The 20,881-nt window shown below is 37.0% G+C and overlaps 1 protein-coding gene across 6 annotated transcripts in view; it reads right to left on the reverse strand.

The window, feature by feature from the left end:
• KIF3A (kinesin family member 3A) overlaps window positions 1-20,881 on the reverse strand; it is a 49,388-nt gene that overhangs the window by 19,768 nt on the left and 8,739 nt on the right. For all 6 annotated transcript variants that reach the window (XM_040444437.1, XM_040444436.1, XM_040444435.1 and 3 more), the window contains exons 3-8: window positions 16,688-16,832; window positions 16,464-16,548; window positions 7,332-7,437; window positions 2,626-2,765; window positions 2,030-2,227; window positions 1,549-1,723 (exon numbers count right to left, since the gene is read on the reverse strand). In XM_040444437.1, the coding sequence (XP_040300371.1) occupies window positions 1,549-1,723; window positions 2,030-2,227; window positions 2,626-2,765; window positions 7,332-7,437; window positions 16,464-16,548; window positions 16,688-16,832 (849 nt within the window). The remainder of the gene's footprint in view (window positions 1-1,548; window positions 1,724-2,029; window positions 2,228-2,625; window positions 2,766-7,331; window positions 7,438-16,463; window positions 16,549-16,687; window positions 16,833-20,881) is intronic.

Here is a 20,881-nt window from a genome sequence, read left to right on the forward strand (position 1 = left end):
TGAAATGAAATGAAATGAAATGAAATGAAATGAAATGAAATGAAATGTTTTAAATATAAAGTGAGCATTACCACATGATCCAACAATTCCACTTCTGGGTATATACCCAAAACAAGTGAAGGCAAGAACTCAAACATGTATCTGTATCCCCACATTCATAGCACGATTATTCACAGTGGTCAAAAGGCAGAAGCAACCCAAGTGCCCATCAACAGATGCACGGATAAACAAAATGCGGTGTATACAAAGAATGAGTATCATTCAGCCTTTAAAAGGAAGGAAATTCTGACATATGCTATGACATCGATGAACTGTGAGGACTTTATGCTAAGTAAAATAAGCCAGACATAAAAGCACACATATTATATGATTCTACTTATATGAGTTATCTAGAATAGTCAAATTCAGAGATAGAACAGGAGTTACCATGGGTTGAGGCAGAGAGGGGGATGGAGAGTAAATGTTTAATGGGTACAGAGTTTCATTTGGGGATGATTAAAAAGTTTTAGGGATGGACAGTGGTAATGGTTGCAGAACAAGGTTAACAAACTTAATGAATAAACGAATAAAAGTAGTTAAAATGGTAAATTTTACGTGATGTGCATTTTGCCACAATTAAAAAATGTAAAAAAAATAAAGGCAGCAAAATAAAGGATGAAATGAACATTAACAAATCTAAGAAATTTAAACCTTTAAAACATACTGACTATAAATACCACCTAGTGGTCATATTTAAAATACCAAATTTCATTACTAAGAGGCAACTCAATTATACTGCTTTTCCTCAATAATCTTACTCAAATTTATTCAATCAGTACTATCTCCAAACATTTGTGATGTTGGAATTCACATTTGACGTATCCAGTTTCCCCATAAACTGTAAAAAAGCTATTTTAAGCCTTCTGTTTGTCTGCTATGCAAAGCACCCCTTGTGCCAATCAGTTCTTAGCATGAAGTGGAGAGAGTCATTGAGCACTTAATGACAGCTGGTAAATTTCTCACCCTCATGAACAAGGTCTTCAAACTTTCTAACCTTCTAACACCTTATTAGAAAAGGATTCCTCAAATTCAATCTCATGTTCAAATTTAAGAACGAAAGCATTATTTTCAAAGCCACACAATGAATTTGACTTAGAGTAAATGTGGTTTACCCATGACTCTCTGATAGCTTTCTTTATTTTGAACAACAGTGACTGATACTCTAGGTCATTTTCACCTAAATATATATATGGTAAAACTCACTCTTATATGGAGACAAAAAAATTCATTATTGAATAAGTGGTCAAATGAAATCTATAAAAGGTCACAGGGATTGAGATGGAGGTTTAAATTAAATCAATTTTTAAAAATTACATACACAAATATTACATAATTAAACTTAATATGAAAATGCTAAAGTATGTATCAAGTTACCTTGTAGAAATATTCCTTAAAATATCAAAATTAGATGCTCAAAGAATTTAAATAAGTAATTTTTATTAGAATACTTAGTGGTTAAACAATATATTTTTAGCCAATATTAACATCAGTATTTTGAGAAAAAGTTACCTTCTTCAAGCTTTTTTTTCAGTTCTTCTATTTCTTTCTGAAACTGACGAAGCAAAGCATCCTTTGGATCTTCATTGATTCTAGCTTTATTTTTAATATTCTTAGCACGGTTAGCATACCGTAATGTACTAATAGTTTCATCATAATTGTAATCTGCTGGCCCAATATTTGCACACTGTTGAATCAGGAATACAAAACATTTTACCCCTGATGCAGTCAAAATTAATACTACCATTACAAATATATCAAAAAGAATTTCTTAAGCATAGATAGTTCCTCTCTGGCCTTCTGGAACAAGAAAGCAACCACCACACAGATTTCTAAACACCATTATATGGGTTAGCACACATGATGTTCTTCCAATAGAATCATCACAAAGTCAAAAAAAGTGAAATATCAATGGTTTTTAAAAAGTCATGGCAATACATCAACAGGAATCTGAAATTTGCCTGATGCTAACTATTCCACAATTAAGTCTTACCATCATGGTTTTTGAATTTCCTCCTAAGGAATCTTGAAGAAGACGAGTCAATTTAGAGTTGCGATAAGGAACATGAGTGCTTTTTCCATCAACCAAGGCAGAAATTACATTACCAAGGGTGGAAAGGGAAAGATTGATTTTTGTGGCTTCCTTCAGGCGCTGTCCAGTAGCTCCAGTTTTTGCTTGTCTTTCTGAACCCTAGCAACAGACATAGAAATAAAGCTCAAATAAAAAATACAGAATATGCCTCTGACAGTTTAAAACAGACTTTGATGCTGAAAAATCTGACAGGATATCTGGAATTTGCTTCAAAATAATACAGGAAGGGAAAAAGTGGCTAAAGGCAAAAATGAATCAGGACTGGCCATGAACTGGTAATCGCTGAAGTTGGGTCACGGGTATATGGGAGATCATTCTACTATTCTAACTACTTTTGTATACATTAGAAATATTCTATGATAAATAAGTTAAACACGTACATAAGTAAACAACTTAAAAACTGTATGTAAATTACACATTTTCACTTGAATTTTTATCCATTAATAAAAGGTAAAAAACAACAAAGGTTATTCCTTCAGTAGTATCCTGTTACTTACAGCAAGGTCTACAAGATGGAGCTTCCCCATTCTGACATGCATGTTACCATCAACGCCTTTTTCACTGCATTCTATAGTAATTGTAAAGATGGCATGGGAACGGGAACTGTGTTCATTCATATTAGTTGCGCCAACAGAACCTTGAAGAAAGGAAGGAAGTTCTTAGAAAGTGTAACACCAGGGAGCATCTTTAAAAATAATCAAATATCCAGGGGCCCCGGGGTGGCTCAGTCAGTTAAACGTCTGGCTCTGGAATTCAGCGCGGGTCATGATCTCACGGAGCCTGTTTGGGATTCTTTCTCTCTCTCTCTCTCTCTCTCTCTCTCTCTCCCTCCCTCTCTCTGCCCATCCCCTGTTCTCTCTCTCTCTCTCTCAAAATAAATAAAACATTAAAAAAAAGTAATACCACAATTAAAATTTTTTTTTAATCTTTAAAAATCTGATCCGACACCACTTTATAACATCTGGTAAGTAGTACTACACATACATGTTTCCACAGAGTATTATTTTACCTTCTGTTTTTTTCCACCTAACATTATCTCCTATATTTCCATGCAAAAACAACTTGCAAATCTTACTAAAACTGATTTTGCTATTCCCTGATACTTGGATTGTTTCCCATTTTAGGTCCTCATAAGGAACAACAATACAAGCATCTTTGAGCAGATACCTCTCTTTCTCTTAAGGACTATGTCTATGGGATGTATTTTTCAAACTGGCACTAGTGGATCAAAGGGTTGGAAGAGTTTTACAATTATGTGATTTTCAATCTGGGGTGGGAGAAAACATGTAACGTAAAAAACTGGTATTAAATATTTTAGTACCTATTATTTTTCCAACATAAGTACAGCATGGGATTTATGACTGTGATTTTTCTTTATTTCCAGTTATGAAAACAAAGCAATGCAACAGACAAGCTATACTGAATGTTATAATCCCTAAGGAGAAAACTGCTTGCCGCAGTCAGGTTGACTCAATACTCCAACCTACTGAAATATCACATATGGAAATAAAACAAAATTCCACAGCTTTAATTTGTGTCAAAATTTTTATTTTGGATGAAGGAAAAAAATTAGGGTGCCTGGTTGGTTCAGTCAGTTAAGCGTGCAACTCTTGGTTTCAGCTCAGGTCAGGATCTCACAATTTCGTGACTTCAAGCCCCATGTGGGCTCTCAGCTGGCAGTATGGAGCCTGCTTGGAATTCTCTCCTTCTCTCCCTTTCTCTCTGTGCACCGCCCCCCCGCCAACTCATGCTGTCTTTGTCTCTCTCAAAATAAATTAACAAACTTTAAAAAAAAAAAAAAGAAAAAAATTAAATATTTATGTTTTTCAAGATGGTAAGGAGAACTTATGCTATAAATATGATTGCATGTGTATAAACTCACATATGTAAGAATATTTACTACAATATTACTAATAACAGCGAGAGTGAAAACAACACAAAAGTCCATGAATAAAATATTGGGTAAATACGTTATGTAGATAAACCCAGCGAAATACTATATAGCTATTTTTAAAAGGTCTACCATGTGTTGATGTGAAATGATTTCTATAACAACACACTTAAGTGAATAAATACTACTATTATTTGGCTCCTGAAAAAAGGACAAGCACTCTCTGTAAAACTGCACTTGGGCATTCATGGACTGTATCAGGAAGGGTACGTGGGAAATTAATGGAGGTTGCCACTGGGGCGGGAACTAGGTGAGTGACACCCAAGGGTAAAAGAAAGACTTGTTTTTCAATGTTTACTTTTGTGCCTTTTGAATTTTAGAACATGTGTATGGATGATCTATTCAAAAATAAAAATTTTCAAAGAAAATGATAATTAAAAAAAATTTTTTTTAATGTTTTATTTTATTTTTGAGAGAGACAGAGCGTGAGCAAGGGACAGCAGAGAAAGAGGAAAACACAGAATCGGAAGCAGGCACCAGACATTGAGCATGTCTCCACAGAGCCCAACGTGGGGCTCAAACCCACGAACCGTGAGATCATGACCTGAGCCGAAGTCGGACGCTTAAGCAACTGAGCCACCCAGGCGCCCCAAAATGATTATTGTTTAATGGCTGAAAAACACTGGTCTAAAGAAATATTAGCAAATTCACAATAGTGCCCGCAATGCAAATATAATTGACTATCTTAAATTTGCATTTTAGTTGCCAAGCACGTCACATATTCATGAAATCAAAGACTTTTTTTTTTTAATGTTTTTTAACATTTATTTTTGAGAGACAGAGAGAGACAAAGCATGAGTGGGGGAGGGACACAGAGAGGGAGAACAGAATCCAAAGCAGGCTCCAGGCTTTAAGCTGTCAGCAAAGAGCCAGACGTGGGGCTCAAACCCACGAACCATGAGATCATGACCTGAGCTAAAGTCAAACGCTTAACTGACAGAGCCACCCAGGTACCCCTAAAGACTTATTTTCTTAAGTGTAAAATTAACTAGTTCTATACTATGACCTCCTGCACAAAATGGGAACTAATTTTATATTTGTATCAATTTTTCATCTGTTTAGAATAACAGCTTTTACTGTCACATTTCCTTGCTCTGCTACTGTCCTCTGGATAGTTACTTTACTCTATTTCCATATGATAAAATTACTGTTTTTATGTTAGAACTTTTCTATTTGGTATTTGTACTAAATGTCTAATTCTTGGATTCAATCTATTAAGAGTATTTTTCTCTCTTCTATCTTACGTCTTAAAATGTCTTTGGCTTCATTTCTCTTTTTTTATTTCTTCTTATTTCTCTCATTAGAATTATAGTTTTCCTTGAATCAATCTCACATACCAAATTAATTCTTTTTTTTCTTTTTTTGTCTTGTTTCTGTTTCTGTTTTTTAAAAGTTTATTTTTGAGAGAGAGAGAGAGACGGAGAATGTGTGAGCAGGGGAGGGGCAGAAAGAGAGGGAGACAGAGAATCCCAAGTAGGCTCTGCATCATCAGTACAGAGCCCAACGTGGGGCCTGAACTCACAAAATGCAAGATCATGACTGGAGCCAAAATGAAGAGTCAGATGTTTAATCAACTGAGCCACCCAGGTGCCCCAATTCTCAGTTCTTAATGGAAAGTTTTGATCACTACTGTGAATGGACTCTTAAGTCAAAAAAAATTTTTTATAGAATAAGCAATACATGATCGTATTCCTGATATAAAAAAAATTTGAAAATACAGACATCTGAAAACGTAAAGTAAAGGCTCCATATATCCCTTTTGCCCAAACTTACTTCCCCTTCCCTAAAGGTAACCACTATTAAATGTTCTTTTGTTTTGTATTTAACATACACACAAGTCTATACACACACACACACACACACACACACACACACACACAGAGCCCAAATACAGAGTTGTTTAATAATTTGGCTTTTTTACATACATAAATGAGATGATGCAGTACATACTATTTTGTGATTTGCTTTCTTTTCATTTAATGATATACCTTGAAAATCTTTCAGGTCTCTACATGTAGATTTACTCTTTCTTTTTATTATAACTTCATTATGTTCCATATTATTTCTGTACCATAATCTGTATAGACAATGTTTGACTGATAGCTATTTAGACTACATCAAACTTTTACTATTACAAATAATGTTGCAATAAGGCATTTTGTTTGTTTATGTCTAAAAATATTTTTCCAGAGGTGCCTGGCTGGCTCATTTGGAAGAGCATACAACTTGATCCCAGGTTTGTCAGTTTGAGCCTCACACTGGGTGTAGAGATTACTTAAATATTAAGAAAATATTTTTCTACATATATATCAATATAGGTAGGTAGGTAGATAGATACGTGTTAGAATTAGAAACACTGGGTCAAAAGGCATGCACTCTCTATCGCTTCTCGGCCTTTTGGCTAAGAGCAAGTGTAAAAGGCATGCACTCTAAAAAATGTCAACAGATACCATTACACTACACTTCAGAAAGGCTGTAGCGCATTACACTCCCATCACCAGTGCCCATTTCGTCGGAGCTTCATGAACCTGGATATCCCTTCGTCGAAAACAATGGGTGAAATATCTCCCACTGCTGTTCTAATACACTGCTGTTTCCCACTGCTGTTTCCTGATTAATTGTCCTGTTGAACATACCTTCATACGCTGGTTGCTGTGTATAGTTCTTCTGTGAGTAACATATTCATATATTATCTTCTGCTCATTTTCCTGTTATCATGTGGTCTATTACTTGGTTTATAAGAATACAATTGATTTCTAAATTTTTCTTTAATTTCTTTGAGCTTGCTAGATTTACAGTCTAGTCAAAAAAAAACTCTCAAAAAGACGTTTACTTCCTACGTTCTTAATTTTTTACCTCTGATCTCTAATTGCTGCTGGCAGCACCACTAGTACTAGACCCGAGGCAGCTTGCGTTTAAACAGTGTTGAAGTTTCTTACTCTTTACACAAAACTTCGAATAATTCTTAAAAAGAATTTCATTTAATTTTGGTTTGCTTTTCTCCCCAACAAAAGGGAAGCAGTAAAGAGCTTGGTTAATGATGACTAACAGTCTACACTCAAAGACTATGCCACTTAGTAAGTAGTATACAACCTTGGACAAGTTACTTAAACTCAGATTCAGTTTCCTCAATCATAAAATAGGAATTTAGTACCTTCATAGTCCACTGTGAGGATTTTTAAAAATCATTTTTATAAATAAAAGCCTACTCAACACATAAATGTTCAATCACAATTATGCACTACCACTTACGATTTTTGTGGCCTAGAGTCATAATTCTATCCATATCGTCAGCATTATTTACCACATAAGCTGATAAATCTTTGATATAAACTCCCACATCAGGTCTTTCTTTAACCTAAAAAAAAAGAGAAAGAAGAAAATGACCATAAGAGTTTATACACATATCCGTAATTCTTCCACAGTTAATTATCAAACATCTATTATGTATTGGACACTCTGCTAAACAGTGATGATACAGTGGTGGACAAGATAGTCATAGTCTCTACATTTGTGCAGGTGACAATCCATGGCAAGAACATACAAATGAAAAATAATACACACTATTTAATTTCAATTGGTATATCATGAAGCAAAAAAGTACAAGATAGTATGAGAATGCATTATAGCAAGACTAAGACATATAGTTTCCCCAAGATGATGTCTAAGCTAAAACTTGATAAAATAAGAGGTAGCCAATTCAGGCTGGGGTAGCAAGAAAAGAGTATGTTATGGGATCCCGAAATGGGAAAAAAACTAAGCACTCAAAAAAGTTAAAAATAATTAAATAAATAAAAAGCCAGATCAGCTGGAAAGAGTAGGAAGCCTGGGACAAACAGGCGGGATACCTGGCTACAGAGGCAGGCAGAGATAAGATGAAGCACAATTATTGGTCTTTATGTTAACAGCAACTTGAAGCCACTGGAGGATTTCAAACAACGGAGTAAAATAATCAGATCTACAACATCTATGTAAAAACATTACCTTTCTACGAGTAACCTTACGAGAACTTTCATCAAATTTCAAGGACATATTTAGGATAGGTTTACCTAAAATACAGTGTTAGAAAGCTGACACTCACTTTGTAAGGCCCTATTAGTGACCTCCACGAGTCAACAAAATATAGGCATACCTCAGAGCTATTGCGGGTTGGGCTGCAAATGACAATGAAGCTGAAATACTGAAATAAACCAAGTTAAATGAATTTTTTGGTTTCTCAGTATAAATAAAATTATATTTATACTACACTGTAATCTATTAAGTGTGCAATAACATTATGTCTAAAAACAGTGTATACAAATCTTAAATAAGAAATATTGTATGGGGCGCCTGGGTGGCTCAGTTGGTTGAACATTAGTTAGTCCAACTCTCAGGTGAGGTCATGATCTTGAGGTTCCTGGATTCCAGCCCTGCATCAGGCTCTGCAGTACAGAGCCTGCTTGGGATTCTCTCTCTCCCTCCCTCTCTCTCTCTCTCTCTCTCTCTCTCAAAATGGATGAACAAAAAAAATTTTTTTAATATCTTATTGCTTAAAATGCTAACCATCATCTAACCTTTCAGCCAGTCATCATCTTTTTGCTGGTAGAGGGTCTTGCCTGACTGATCAGAGTGGTAGTAGCTGAAGGCTAGGGTGGTTGTGGCAATTACCTAAAATAAGACAACAAAGTCTGCTGTAGTGATGGATTCTTCCTTTCAAGAATGATTTCTCCATAGAACATGATGCTGTTTGTTTGATAGCATTCTACCCACAGAACTCCTTTCAAAATTGGAGTTAATCCTCTCAAACCCTGCCACTGTTTTATCTACAAGTTTATGAAATATTCTAAATCCTTTGTCATTTTAACAATCTTCACAGCATCTTCACCAGGAGTAGATTCCATCTCAAGAAACAACTTTCTTTGTTCAATCCATTAAAATCAACTCCTTATCGGGGCGCCTGGGTAGCTCAGTGGGTTAAGTGTCTGACTTCCGCTCAGGTCATGATCTCACAGTTCATGGGTTCGAGCCCCGCATCAGGTTCTGTGCTGACAGCTCAGAGCCTGGAGCCAGCTTTGGATTCTGTGTCTCCCTCTCTCTCTGCCCCTCCCCCACTAGCACTCTGTCCCTCTCTCTTTCAAAAACAAATAAACATTTTTTAAAAAAGGAAGCAACTCCTTATCCATTAAAGGTTTATCATGAGACTGCAGCAAGCCAGTCACAGCTTCAGGCTCCATTTCTAATCCTAGTTCTCCTGGTGTTTCCACCACATCTGCACTGACTTCCTCCACTGAAGTCTGGAAACCCTCACAGTCATCCACGAGGGTTGGAATCAACCCCTTCCAAACACCTGTCAATCCTGATACTTTGATCTCTTCCCATGAATCATGGATGTTCTTAATGGCACCTAGAAAGGTGAATCCTTTCTGGAAGATTTTCAATTTACTTTGCCCAGATCCATCAGAGAAATAACTCTCTAGGCAGCTACAGCCTTAGGAAATGTATTTCTTCAATAACAAGAGTTGATGGACAGGCTGCAGAATGGATGTCGTGTTAGCAGACACGAAAACAACATTCATTTCATTGTACAACTTCATCGGCACCCTTAGGTGATCAGGAGCATTGTCAACGAGCAGTAATATTTTGAAAGAGATCTGTGTTTCTCAGCATGTCTCAACAGTGGACTTAAAATATTCAGTAAACTGGGGCGACTGGGTAGCTCAGTCACTTGAGCGTCCAACTCTACATTTCGGCTCAGGTCATGATCTTAAAGTTTGTGAGATCAAGCCCTGTGTCAGGCTTTGCACAGACAGCACGGAGCCTACTTGGGATTCTCTCTCTCTCTCTCTCTCTCTCTCTCTCTCTCTCTCTCTCTCTTTTTCTCTCTCTCCCTGCCCCCATCTGCCCCACTCCCACTCATGCTCTCCCTCTCTCAAAATAAATGAACATTTAAAAAAGATATATTCAGTAAACCATGTTGTTGACAGATGTGCTGTTATCCAGGCCTTGTTGTTCCATTTACAGAGGAAAGATAGAGTATATTTAGCATAATTCTTAAGGGCCCTAGGAGTTTTCAGAGTGTTAAATGAGCACTGGCTTCAACTTAAGAGTCATCAGTTGCATTAGCCCTTAACAGGAGAGTCAGGGTGTCCTTTGAAGCTTTGATGCCAGGCACCAACTTCACCTATCTATGAAAGTCCTAGATGGCATCTTCTTCCAATAGAAAGTTGTCATCTACACTGAAAATCTGTTGTTTACCATAGCCACCTTCATGAATTATCTTACCTAGATCTCCTGGATAACTTGCTACAGCTTCTACATCAGCACCTGCTACTTCAGCTTGCACTGTCATGTTATGGAAACGGCTTCCTTCCTTAAACCTCACAAACCAACTTCTGCTACCTTCAGACTTTTCTTCTACAGCCTCCTCACCTCTCTCAGCCTTCACAGAATTAAAGAAACTTAGGGCTTTTCCCCGGATTAGGCTTTGGCTTAAGAGAATGTTGTGGCTAATATCTTGTATCCAAACCACTAAAACTTTCTCTACATCAGCAATTAGGCTGTTTGCTTTCTTATCATTTGTGTGTTCACCAGTCTAGCACTTTTAATTTCCTTCAGGAACTTTTCTTTTACACAAACTTTGCTGTTTGGTGCAGGAAGCCTGACTTTCCACCTATCTTGGCTTTCGACAGATTTTCCTCACTAAGCTTAATCATTTCTAGCTTTTGATTTAAAGAGATGTGTGACTCTTCCTTTCACCTCAACACTTAAAAGGCTGCTATACAGTTAATTAGCCTAATTTCAATACTGCTGTGTGTCAGAGAATAGAGGCCACCAGGAGAGGAAGGGAGATGGGGAACAGCCAGCCTGCAGAGTAGTCAGAGCACACGAATTTATTAAGTTTGCTGTTTTATATGGGTGTAGTTCGTGACACACCAAAACAATTCTAATAGTAACATCAAAAATCACTGATCAGAGATTATCATAACAAATATGATACTAATTAAAAACTTTGGAATATTGTAGTAATTACCAAAATGTGACACAGAAACATGAAATGGGCAAATGCTGTTTGAAAAATGGTGCCAATGGATTGCCCGACACAGGGAGAACCACATTATCTGGAAAGCGCAATAAAGCAAAGCATCATAAAACAAAGTACGCCTGTAAAGTGAAATGGGAGGCTGAGGTCTGTGGCTGCCAGTAGGGAGAACCATTCCACAGGCAGTAAGATCCCAAAGACAAAGATGACAAACAAAATTTAAAAAAAAAATCAACCCCATGGGCACCTGGGCGGCTCAGTTGGTTAAACGTCCAACTGTTGATATCAGCTAAGGTCATGATCTCACGGTGTGTGAGATGGAGCCCCACATCGGGCTCTGCAATGACAGCACTGAGCCTGCTTGGGATCCTCTCTCTTCTCTGCCCTCCTCCTCAGGCCCTCTCCCTAATTAAATAAAGTTTAAAAAAAAAATTAAAAAACAACCCCAGAGACAAAAATCACAAGGGCAGACACTCCAAATTCTAGGTGTTGATTCGAGATCTACTTGGCGGTTTGGGAGTTTTTTGGTATTTTTTGTAAAAATTTATCAGATATATTTATACATTAGGAAAAATTACTCTTTACCTTGTCATGAGGTATAAATATACCCTTATTTTATTTAGTAGTAAAGGAGTAATGGTGGTCTCTATAAACCAGGGGTGTCAAGCTGCTCTGAGAGCCCTAGAGAGTCCATGGTGGCCCTGAGGGGGCCACTGTAGGAGTTCAGGGGTTCTCAAGCCCAGACAAATTCTAAAGAGAGCTTCACTTTCATGTGTTTTGCACATTGTGCTTCCATACGAGGTCTGGTACGATGAATGTATTTAATTGTTTTAAGTCTTTTAAATGTTTGAAAATTACTGGTCTATATCATTTACAGATGATAAATTTTCCTTCTCAGGAAATCTATGGTAAAGAACACTGTGTATATTTCTATTCCAGCAAACTGATATCTCTGAGAAATACAAAAATCATGCAGCTGATGTCATGGCAATATCAAAACTTTTAAGCATTTACTCTCATTTTCTGCAGTCATGTCATTATAGAGCAGAAACACACTTCTAACTTGCTTTAGTCTGCAAAATCTAAGGTCATTTCCAATCACAATGTGACATTAATTTAAAATTCATTTAGTAAGTGCAGTAGATAAACTGATTAGATATGAAGATGAGAACTGAAATATGACTCTAAATTTATGAAAGTTTTTATTGGGTAATGATATCAAATAATTTTTGTCATAAAAACAAAGAAATTTAGCTTCTATAACAAATACAGTTTATAACACTCAAACAATCGATCTCAAAGGAGCAGTTACTCCCCAGCCTAGAATATTTTAGAAATTTGTAGATTGAGTTTCTGGTTCATTTGAGAACATGATTGGTATTCACAGACAGGAGCCATGGATACTAAATATCCTGAAACAAATGGGATGGTCTATCACTGAAGAATTGTCCCATACAATTTTGATGTCCTAGTACATATTCACATGAATGAAAAAAATAATTTATGATTACCTGAGTCTAGACCCAAACTCTATTTTATATATAAAGACAAAGTGCTTTTCCATGGTAATAATAGAGCAATGTACAAAACTGAGGAAAGAACTACTACTTTATTTTGTTCAGAATACCAAGAGGTAGTTACTATTTTAAATTTGTTTTTTTCAACGTTTATTTATTTTTGGGACAGAGAGAGAGACAGAGCATGAACGGGGGAGGGGCAGAGAGAGAGGGAGACACAGAATCTGAAACAGGCTCCAGGCTCTGAGCCATCAGCCCAGAGCCCGATGCGGGGCTCGAACTCCCGGACCGCGAGATCGTGACCTGGCTGAAGTCGGACGCTTAACCGACTGCGCCACCCAGGCGCCCCCTATTTTAAAAGACCATGCCATTGACAGGAACACCAAGCGAGGTGCTTCTTTGTTTTTGTTTTTTGGAGGGGCAGTCAAAAAAATTTTTTTAAGTTTATTTATTTGAGAGAGAGAGAGAGAGAGAGAGAGAGAGAGAGAGAGAGGGAAAGGGAGAGAGACAGAAAAAGAGAATCCCAAGCAGCCTTCACACTGCCAGCGCAGAGCCCAATGCAGGGCTCAAACCCATGAACTACACAATCAGGACCTGTTTTTTGGGTTTTTTGTTTTTTTTTTAAAAGAAGGCTTCTCACCCAGTGGGAGCCCAACGCAGGGCCTGACAAAGGGCCTGAACTCACAACCCTGAAATCAAGATGTGAGCTGAGATTAAGAGTTGGACACTCAACTGAATGAGCCACCCAGGCCCCCCCCAGTCAAGGTGTTCAGATCACGGACACAACATACTTATAACAGTCTGCATTTGTAGCTGTTGCGTTCGTGATGTTTACATATGCCTATTTCATTATGTCACTGAGTACGGTCATATCTAAGCATTTATATAATGAAATACTACCATTTTATATTTTCAGTACTTTTATTCTCATTTATATTACAGTTGGGCATTCATCTGCAGATGAATGGATAAAGAAGATGTGGAATTCTGGATTACACCACCATTCACCTACGTGACTATGATTGAGTCAGGAAACCTCTCTAGGTTTCGGTTTTCACATCAACAAAACTGAACTGCTAGGAAGATTAAATGAAATAAAGTGTGTACTACTACCACAGTTTATTGCATTGAATGCCTACTACCACACTGTAAGAACTTAATAGTAGCCACTGTTACTCTACATGTATTCTACGCCATTCTACGACAGTACCTATTGTTGTTCCATATTCAACTACCATATACACCTTACTCTTTAATCATTTTACTAACAATGAAATTCCAATCAAAATTCCAATATTAATATTTTAAAGGCTAATCTTTTTTATGTCTGTCTCATATCTTAAAATATTAAAATGTTAGGCAATATTTACCAATTATTTACCACCTGACCCAGCAGTCAAGCTTCAGGAATTTATCCTCAGATATGCCTGAAGATGTATGAATTCATATATGTACAACACTATTTACTACAGAATTGTTTATAACAGATCAGCAACAACCCAAGTGTTCATCAAGAGAGGGCTGGCTGAATACATGATGCCCCCCAAAAACAGTATGTAGCTTTTAAAAAGGACAAAAGAGGGGCGCCTGGGTGGCGCAGTCGGTTAAGCGTCCGACTTCAGCCAGGTCACGATCTCGCGGTCCGTGAGTTCGAGCCCCGCGTCGGGCTCTGGGCTGATGGCTCAGAGCCTGGAGCCTGTTTCCGATTCTGTGTCTCCCTCTCTCTCTGCCCCCGCCCCCCGTTCATGCTCTGTCTCTCTCTGTTCCAAAAATAAAAATAAAACGTTGAAAAAAAAAAAAATTTAAAAAAAAAATAAAAAGGACAAAAGAAAAAAAAGAAGAATGAGGAGGCTTTTCTGTACTGATATGCAAAGATTGTCACAATCCATTGGTTCAGTGAAAAATACAAAATGCAATGAGGGATAAAAATAGGATTTTCAATAAAAAACAATGAATAGGAATCAGCTAAACTTATCAGTTAACAACCTTATGTACCTATTCACAAATTTTGTGATTCTCTAACATTTATGCATGTAATTTCGTATTTCCCTTTTCAGGAATTCATCATGACAACAGTCTTTCATGACAATCTATTATTCCAATGTGTAAAAACTAGAATTTCTTAATCAGAAATTATAGTTTTTCCTTTAGGTAAAAGAAACATTGAAAACTACTATTTTTTATTATATCTATAATTAATACCATTATTTTTGACACTTAAAAAATTTAATTTTTCCCCCTCCCCTTTTTTTTCTTTTTCCTTTTTTTAAGTCACATTAGTGACCTTTTTTTTTTTTAGGTGTTTTTTTTTTTTTTAGATTATTTATTTTGAGAGAGACAGAGAGGGCGAGTGAGGTAGGGGCAGAGAGAGAGAGGGAGACAGAGAATCTCAAACAGTCTCCATGTTCTCAGCACATAGCCGGACAGAGGGCTTGATCTCACAAACTGTGAGATCATGACCTGAGCTGAAATCAAGAGTCAGACATTCAAATCAACTGAGCCACCCAAGTGCCCCTTCTTTTTCTTCTTTTTTGACACATTAAAAATTTCTGACTTAGAATAAATTGTAAAGTACTCTTGGCATCCATACCAGAAAATGGAACCTTACATTCACATAAAAATCTGTGTGAAGGGGCACCTGGGTGGCTCAGTCAGTTAAGCATCCAACTCTTGGTTTAGGCTCAGGTCATGATCTCACAGTATGTGGATTTGAACCCCACATCAGGCTCCAGGCTGACAGCGTGGAGCCTGCTTAGGATTCTCTCTCCCTTTCTCTGCTCCTCCCCTGCTCACACACACACTCTCTGTTCTCAAAATAAATAACCTTAAAAAAAATCTGTGTACAAATGTTCATAGATGCTTTATTCATAACAGCCAGAAACTATAAACTGCCTTGATGTCCTTCAACAGGTGAATAGTTAAACTTTACATATATACACCATATATTACTACTTACCAGGTGAATGGTTAAACTTTACATATATACACCATACATTACTACTCACCATAAAAAGTAATAAACTATCAATACATGCAACAACTTGGATAAACCTCAGAGGAGTTATGCCAGGTGAAGAAGGCCGATCACAAAAGTTATATATTGTAAGGCTCTATTTATATAACATTTTTGAAACGACAAAATTTTAGAATTGGAAAGATGATTAGGGACTGTCATGGATTAGGGAAGGGGACAGAGGAACATAGTCAGGAGAGAGGTGGATGTGGTCATAAAAGGGCAACATGAGGCATCTTTGTGATACAACTGCTTAGTACCTTGACGTGGTAGTGGACAGATCACATAAACATGTGACAAAATAGTACAAAGTACAAATGAGTACAAGAAAAACTGGGCACTTAAGTAAAATCTATAGACTGTAGCAATGTCAATATCATGGTTGTGATACAGTACTAAAGCTCTGTATGTATAAAATATGACTACTGGGGAAAACTGTGTAAAAAGAACTTCTATGTAAAGGGTAATCTCTCCATATTCCTTCTTAACAGCTGCACATAACTCTACACTTACCTGAAGAAGAATTTTAATTAAAAAAAAAGTGCAGATCAATATACATATAGAGCTACTTACAGAGCAGAAGTAAAATTCTATTTGTTTGTATTTACATAAAGGAACACTGAAGGAATACTGACAGTGGTTATCTTAGGGTGGGGAGAAAATGGAACAACTTTTCAATGCATAAATTTTCACAATATTTAAAATTTTGAATCGGGACCATATAAACAGGTAAAAAAAAATAAGTAAACTATTAAAAGTACCTTTTGTACAAAAGGAACTTTAATTAGTTAACATTCTACTGCTTTGGAAAGCACTTCAATTCCAGTTATCCTTACCTCTAACCTCTGTGTCTGATCCTTGCCCAAAAGGTCACGAACTTCTTCATTATATATTTCCAAGTAAGACACTCGAACCAAAAATCTGTAAATAAAACATCATTTAAAAAAACAGAGAAATACTTACAAGAACAGTTTTACTATGTATTGAGAAGATATGTGCCTATATGCCTTTCTTGTGTTTGTACTTCTCAATAGTAGAAAATAAAAGAATTCTCTTTTACCTTGTATCTCCCTCTGCTTTTGCAATATGACCAAATATGTGAGCAAATGAATTTGGAATGATTCCTCTAAGTTCAGGAACAGCTCGAACGCCTTCCATGGTAAAAGTTTTGCCTGTTCCAGTTTGTCCATATGCAAAAATAGTCCCTGAAAATGATGAAGAGATTCAATCACTTTTAGAGTCCAATGCTACAGGATAACAGCTCTTAAAAATAATTCCTTTGACATTGTGATGCAATTTCTTCCTTGGATTTAAAACTTACTCAAGTACAAATTTCACTTCTATTATCAACAATTACAACATGTACTCTGTGCCAGGTAAGGCAAGCACTGTTAAAGCCCTAAAATCAATGATATATTCCTAATTATTAATAAAAAGTATCCCAAACCGTAAATGTAAAGTCTTACACCATGGCTAAGCATAAGAAATTCATTATAATGTGTATGCTAATTACTTAGTGTAAACATTACGTTGGAGAAGGTACTACAATTGCAGGAGCAAAAGACGACAAGTTCTAGAATGGAAAGACCTCAGTGTGACCTATCTGCCAGTGGTGAGCCATATGACCTGACACAAGAATCTACCCAGAGACTGTCTCCTCAGTGGTAAAACAAGGATAAGAGTAAGTACCCGACATTAATAGTAAGAACCAAATGAAACAATTTAATCCAAGCGACCATCATGATGCCTGGTAGAGTAAAAGTAAATGGTATTTTCTTTCTTCTTTATCCTAAAATAAATTCATTACTTAAAAAATATGTATTTTTGAAGTAAAAGCTGTAAGGAATAGGGGAGTCAAAAAAGGTGACAATACAATCATTACAGGTAATTACAGATAGAATTTAAACTTTCTAAACACCTAAGTTCATTCATTCAACAACTACTCACCACACACCTGAGTATGGTATTGTGCTAGGCAGCAGGGGACACAGTGACAAACAAGACAAACATAGTCCTTAATCTTACAGTGTGTGTAATCTTGGAAAGGAGGTATTGGTCAAATATTTATAGGAGGATGAGTCCTGGGACTGAGAAACAGAATTCTAGATGACAGTAAAGGGACATAGTGTAGGCAGGAGAACTGATGCAAGAGGAAATGCGGGGGTGGGGGGGATCAGGAAAGGCATTCCAGAAAAGCTAAAATTTAAGATGCAATCTGAAATATGAGTAAGAGATAGTAACAGAGTGGACAGCAAGAGGCAAGAGAGAAAAAAGAGAGGCTTTGAGGAAATGAAATGAGATCAGAATGAAGGAAACAGAGATGGAAAATGAAGATGGATATAGACAGAGCTAAAGACACCAGCAGGAGCCTAATCACACAGGGCCACGAAGACCATACTAAGGTTTTAAGAAGGTATCATAAAAGCAAAGCAAAGCCAAAGAATGATTCTGCAGTTAGGAGTGAATCAGAATCGCTACAGCTATACTGTATACATAGAATTGGAAGAAAGCAAAGGGAGATTTGTGAAGAAACCAGTCAAAGAGCTGGAGCTGACAACAGAAGGGAGTGAGAAAGGTGGAAGGATTTCAGAGACATGTAACAGAATCAACAGCACCTGGGAAATAACTAGCCAGGGGAGGAATCCAGGACGACTTTCAAATTTCCGGCTTGAACAAAGGGATGTATGGCTATGCTGTATACTGCTGTATACTGAGATGGTGAACACCACTAGAAAAAATGACAGTTTGAAAAGAAAGACCATGAATTCAATGCAGGGCACACTGAGCTTTAAGTGCCCGTGACACAACCAAATAAATGCATGCATCAAGCAGGCAGGTGGAGGGATGAAATGTATTTGCTCAGTGAAGCCCTACGAGTGCATGTGATTTCCACGGGAGACAGCTCAGTTTAAGAACACAGCACAGGAAGTGACAGCCCAAATGACAAAGGCTTTTCAACTATCACTGTATGCAGTTAACCTCTTAAGTCATCATCATTTCTAGACTTTCTGTGACAATAAGCACAATAATTAATCACAACAGAAGCCATTTTTTACACATGGGAATAAAAAAGTCTTAATTTTTTTCTAACTCACTGAATATTTCAAACTCTGCCATAAAAAATGCATTACTGCATTCAATGCAATAAAGAGCTAAAAATATTATGAACTCACAGACTGCACTTTATAACTGACACAACAGCTATCATTTACAGATCATCTGCTATGAGCTAGGCATGTACTTTACATGCATCCTTACTGAATTTTCACCCCAATCCTAAAAGCTGGGCACTATTTCTATATCCATGCTTTAGTTGAGGAATCGAAGGCTTACAGAGGTTGGATTACTTGTTCAATGTCATAGTAAGTGGTAGAAAGAACGTGTGCACACAGTCCATTTGGGTCCAGAGCTCATACTTTTAAAAAGTATGTAACGGCCAGAAATTTTTTGCATTCAAAATTAATTCCTAATGCAACTTCTATGAATGCATTAAATACATGAAGATTACTAATTTAAAAAGGTTATTAATCTCTAATTTTAGAGCTGAGAAAGAAGGATCAGGAATGCCTGAAAACAAAAGAATCTCATCTCATTTTCAGAGAGGAAATTCCAAATTCCTAGTTTTTTACGTCCAGTTTAACAAATCTAATGCCAGAATTTCCTTCATATGAACTTCTCTTAAAACTCTACTTTTTAAAAACTAAAAACGACCTGAAATCTTACCACATCTCCCTATTTCCTAACTACCTCTTTAAAATGATGGAAGGCCTACAAAAAATCTGCACGTGGATTTTTATTTCAGTGCATAATTCTAACTGCCAAAACTTGGATGCAACTAAGATGTCCCTCAGTAGGTAGGTGAATAAATAAACTGTGGTACAGCCAAATAATAGAGTATTATCCATTATCAGCATAAATAAAGATATAAGCTATCAAGCCATGAAAAGACACGGGGAAAACTTCAGGGCCTATTAATAAGTGGAAGAAGCCAAACTGAAAGTTTACATACTGTATGATATTCTAGAAAAGGTGAAACTATGGAGACAATAAAAGCATTAGTGGTTGCCAGGCTTAGTAGGGGAAGGAAAGATAAACAAGCAGTGCACAGAATGAAACTATTATTTATATTACAACAGTAGTAGACACATGTCATTATATTTTTTGTCAAAGCCCACAGAATGTACAAGAGTGAACCCTAATGTGAACTATGGACTTTGGATGATAATGACATGTCAGTGTATGTTCATCAGTTGTAACAAATACACCACTGTAGTGGAGGATGTTGAGAGTGGGGAACTTTGTATACGTTTGGGAATAAAGGATATATGGGAAATTTCTGTGCTTTTTTCTTTCTTTCTTTTTTTAATATTTTTTAATGTTTGCTTATTTTTGAGAGAGAGACAGAGTACAGGTGGGGTAGGGGCAAAGAGAGAAGGAGACACAGAATCTGAAGCAGACTCCAGGCTTTGAGCTGTCAGCACAGAGCCTGACGCGGGACTCAAACTCACGAACTGCAAGATCATGACCTGAGCTGAAGTCGGACACTCAACCGACTGAGCCACCCAGGCGCCCCTCTCTGTACTTTTTTCAATTTTGCTTTAAACTAAAACTGTTCTAAAAAAACGAAGTTCACTAACTTTTTTAAAAAGTTTTAAATGGTAGAAGGATTATGTATTTGTCTTTCCACATTTGAATAATACATTTAAATAATGTAACATTCTATGTTACAGCAGTCCTGATTTTGGTCCTTTTTCCAAATGTTTTTCTATGTTACTATCAACAATTTTCAGTCAGCATAATAGGTGCAAAATAGGTGAAAAGTCCCTTGACATTTACATACTAATTCATACAACATTTTTTAAAATACACAGTTCTATTATTTCAAAATTAAACTTGTGACACTTCAGCTTCCAACAAAGATAGAGTAACAAGGACCAGATTCACCCTCCTGAGTGAAACAAATACGAAGCAACAGTTTTCAAGACCATGGACTCCAGTCAACAAAAGGCCGTGACCCCTGAAAACTGGCAAACAGGTGAGGTGGGCCCTATGACAGCCCAGAGAGCTATGGCTTCCAGAGAGCCCAACGCAGCTATATGCTGTAGGGCAAAGCAGTAGAGAGGACAACAGTGCACACAAAACTCCAGATTCCAGACATCTACAGATGGTCTTCCTCAAGTACTCAGCTGAGTACTAAGCATCTCAAGAGTGTGAGGAAACTATCTAAATGGGGGGGGGGGGGGGGGGGGGGGGG

This window comes from Herpailurus yagouaroundi, unplaced genomic scaffold, assembly GCF_014898765.1.
Source record: "Herpailurus yagouaroundi ecotype Mexico unplaced genomic scaffold, PumYag 192, whole genome shotgun sequence".
Taxonomy (NCBI): Eukaryota; Metazoa; Chordata; class Mammalia; order Carnivora; family Felidae; genus Herpailurus; species Herpailurus yagouaroundi.